Genomic DNA, 3,333 nt, shown 5'->3' with positions numbered 1-3,333 from the left:
ACCAAACACAATATATTTCCAATTATTTTTATCAACTTTTTTAATATCTATGCCAATCTAAAATATATATACATATGTTTTTTTAAAAAGAGGTAGTATCATACATATCTTTTAATTTTTTTCGCAACCGTATACTTATGCTCCTAAACACCTACAGGATGTTTCCTAACAAACCTCTAAATGAGATTGCAAGCCTAATCTAGCGTAGGTACTCGCTTTACCACCAAACTCACCTTCTATACCATGTGCGCGCAGATATTACCTCTTGAGATTAAGTCACACATAGCTAGTCAAATACGAGCACTTTATCAAGTCCAGCGCTTAAAGTCAGACAGCAAATATGTTCCACCATAAGAACCTAATCAACCAAGAGATACACTCATTTCACGTGTATAGATCTTTTTACCGTATAGAGACATAGGCTGTGTTCAGTTCATACTAAAATTAAAAGTTTGGTTGAAATTGAAACGATGTGACGGAAAAGTTAAAAGATTATGTGCGTAGGAAAGTTTTGATGTGATAGAAAAGTTGGAAGTTTGAAAAAAAACTTTAAAACTAAACACGGAGATAGGCAGTTCAATACACGCGTACAAACTCACCCATCAACAAATTAACATGTGTGTGTATATATATATACATATATATATATATATGTATATATATATATATATATATATATATAAATTATCACCTTCGAAATTGGACCTGCTAATGAAAGTAGCTGCTGATAACAATATTCCAGCACGCACCCGAATTGTAAAGCACCAATTAGTACGTAGTAATAAAGCAAGCTAGCTCAACTGCTGCTAGATTCCTTACCTCTTTTCGGGCTGGCCACTGTACGATGGAACCACAACATGCACGCAGCAGCAGATCAAGCAAATGGAAGGTTAAGCAACGTGCAGCATAAACTTCTGTAGCATTGTACTCCCTGAATTCTATGATATAAGAAATTTTAAAGAGATGTGATATATTCTTGTACCACAAGTCACGTCTATTTAAAATCCCTTATACTCTCTGTTTGCACAACGGATCAAGTACACACAAAGTGTAGTAGCCAAGGCTGAATTAATCAACACACGTTAATTAAACACACGAAATTTAGCTAAATTAATTAAACAAAAGGAGCAGCTAATGTAAGCTAGTGTGCAGATCGAACTAACTACGTACAGCCATATCCAGCAAACGTCGAGGCTTGGTGTACGTACGTACGTGTATACGCACACGTACATGCATAGTACCGTACGTACGTATCGCCAATATGCTACGTGGCGTGCCAGCTGGCTACGTACCAAGGAAGGAGACGATGGAGATGAACGACGGCGACGGCGACGGCGACGGCGAGGTTGATTAGTTAAAAATTAGCGCTAGGAGTGGAAGCGCTGCATGCAAGCGTGGCAGGTGATCTCGAGCGCGGCGGCGCCGATGCGGCGAGCGGCGGCGACCTCCTTCATGCGCTCCACCTTGTGCACCTCGCCGCGGGCGCGCTCCCAGATGGCGCGCGCGCGGGCGAACTCCCGCTCCGCCACCTCCAGCTCCCGCCGCGCCAGCTCCATCACGCGCTCCGCGTACGCGCGCTCCGCCGACGCCAGCCGCGCCTGCTCCGCCGCCTGCTGCTTCAGCGCCCGCACGTCGTCGCCGTCGCCGTCGTCGAAGCCCGCTGCTGCTGATGCTTTCTTCTGCTGGCCGGCCTGCGCCTGCGCCGTCGCCATCGCCGTCGCCGTGCGCGTGTGCGACGGCGGCGGCGGCGGCGGCCCGATGCGGATGGACAGGCTCAGGTCGAGCTGCGGGTGGTCGCGCGGCGGCTGCGCCGGCGGGAACAAGGTGGCGGCGGCTCCGTCGTCGTCGCGGGGCGTGGTGGGTGCCGTGGCGGGGAGGAGGAGGAGCCGGAGCTCGCCGTCCGGCCTGACATGGTGGTGGTGGTGCTCCATGGCGGAGAAGAGTGGAGGAGTGGAGGTGAGCATGAGGCGCTAATTAATTTGCTCGTGTTTTGGAGCAGGGTTATGATATGTTGATCGAGGAGATCTTTATGCCTGTGCGACGTCATATATTGAGATATGTGCGGCCGCTGAATGAATTTACCATAATGTCCTTGTGAGTGACACTCTCAATGCTCATCTCATCCCCATGGGGTGTTATCATACATGCATGCCATGGGACCACACCATCCATGCCATTTGCCATGTGGGACTTTTGAGCTACAAGGACTCGATCATCTGTAGGTAAAGTGCAAGAATCCTTAATTAAGGTGAGTCCATGTTAATCGTCTATAACTCCCCAATCATCTTCTTAATATGTCTTGTTATAATTACAACTAGCATGGTGGCCCGCGCAGATTACACGGCTAGCATCATTATATTTTCTCTCATATAATAGCATATATGTTTTCTCATTATATTATTCAAATATATTAAAATGACAATATAATTTTAAATTTTGCAATAACTTTAAAAAACTACTAATGTGTAATATTCATATTGTATTTTATATATGTGTTAGTTATTAATTATTTTTAATACCAAATTTTAGTTATTTGTAAATTATATATATTTCTATATGGACTCTAGACTTGTCTTTTAATATATTTTTTTAATTCTGAATTTTCTGTAAATTGTATTTCTATATAGACTCTATGCTCTTCTTCCAATATTATTTATTTTTATTTCAGAATTTTTATTATTTCTAATTGTATTTCTATGTGGACTCTAAACTTATCTTTCAATATTTTTTAATTTTTAAATTCGAATTTAAGTTACTTCTAAATTGTATTCCTATATTGACTTTATACTCTTCTTTCCATGTTTTTCTTAATTTTGAATTTTAGTTATTTGTAAATTGTATTTTTTATACGAACTCTAAACTCTACTTTTAATTCCATTATCTTTATTCCAAATTTTAGTTAGTTTTAAAATCCTATATGGACTCTATTCTCTACTACTAATATTCATTTTTCTTAATTCCGAATTTCTATTTTTTTTCTTAATTGTATTTCTATATGGACTCTATACTCTACTTCTAATATTTCTTATTTTTAATTCCAAATTTTTATCATTTCCTAATTGTATTTCTATATAGACTGTATACTCTACTTCTAATATTCCTTATTTTTAATTCTGAATTTCAGGGTACATGCAAAGATTATTTAATACTATACTCTACAGGAAAACATGGAGGGAGGGAGGGAGTCACATCTCACATGCAAATGATCATTTAATACCGTACCAAATATGTTGATCACCAGTGCCGAGTTGAGAATCGGCACTAATGGTTTCCACGAGCCAAATAAGTAGTGAATCAACTGATTTATTGAGCGGCCACCAGAAGTCTAGAACC

General features: G+C 40.7%; 1 protein-coding gene across 1 annotated transcript; it reads right to left on the bottom strand.

Annotated features, from left to right (window-relative positions):
* Positions 1-725: 725 nt before the first annotated feature.
* Positions 726-2,028, bottom strand: LOC127763586 (protein indeterminate-domain 16-like). The gene has a single exon (XM_052288336.1). It carries the CDS (start codon positions 1,962-1,964, stop codon positions 1,368-1,370), a length of 597 nt encoding a protein of 198 aa, XP_052144296.1. The 5' UTR covers positions 1,965-2,028; the 3' UTR covers positions 726-1,367.
* Positions 2,029-3,333: the final 1,305 nt, after the last annotated feature.

This window comes from Oryza glaberrima, chromosome 2 (assembly GCF_000147395.1).
Source record: "Oryza glaberrima chromosome 2, OglaRS2, whole genome shotgun sequence".
Classification (NCBI taxonomy): Eukaryota; Viridiplantae; Streptophyta; class Magnoliopsida; order Poales; family Poaceae; genus Oryza; species Oryza glaberrima.
This window is presented reverse-complemented; position numbering and strand designations above follow the sequence as displayed.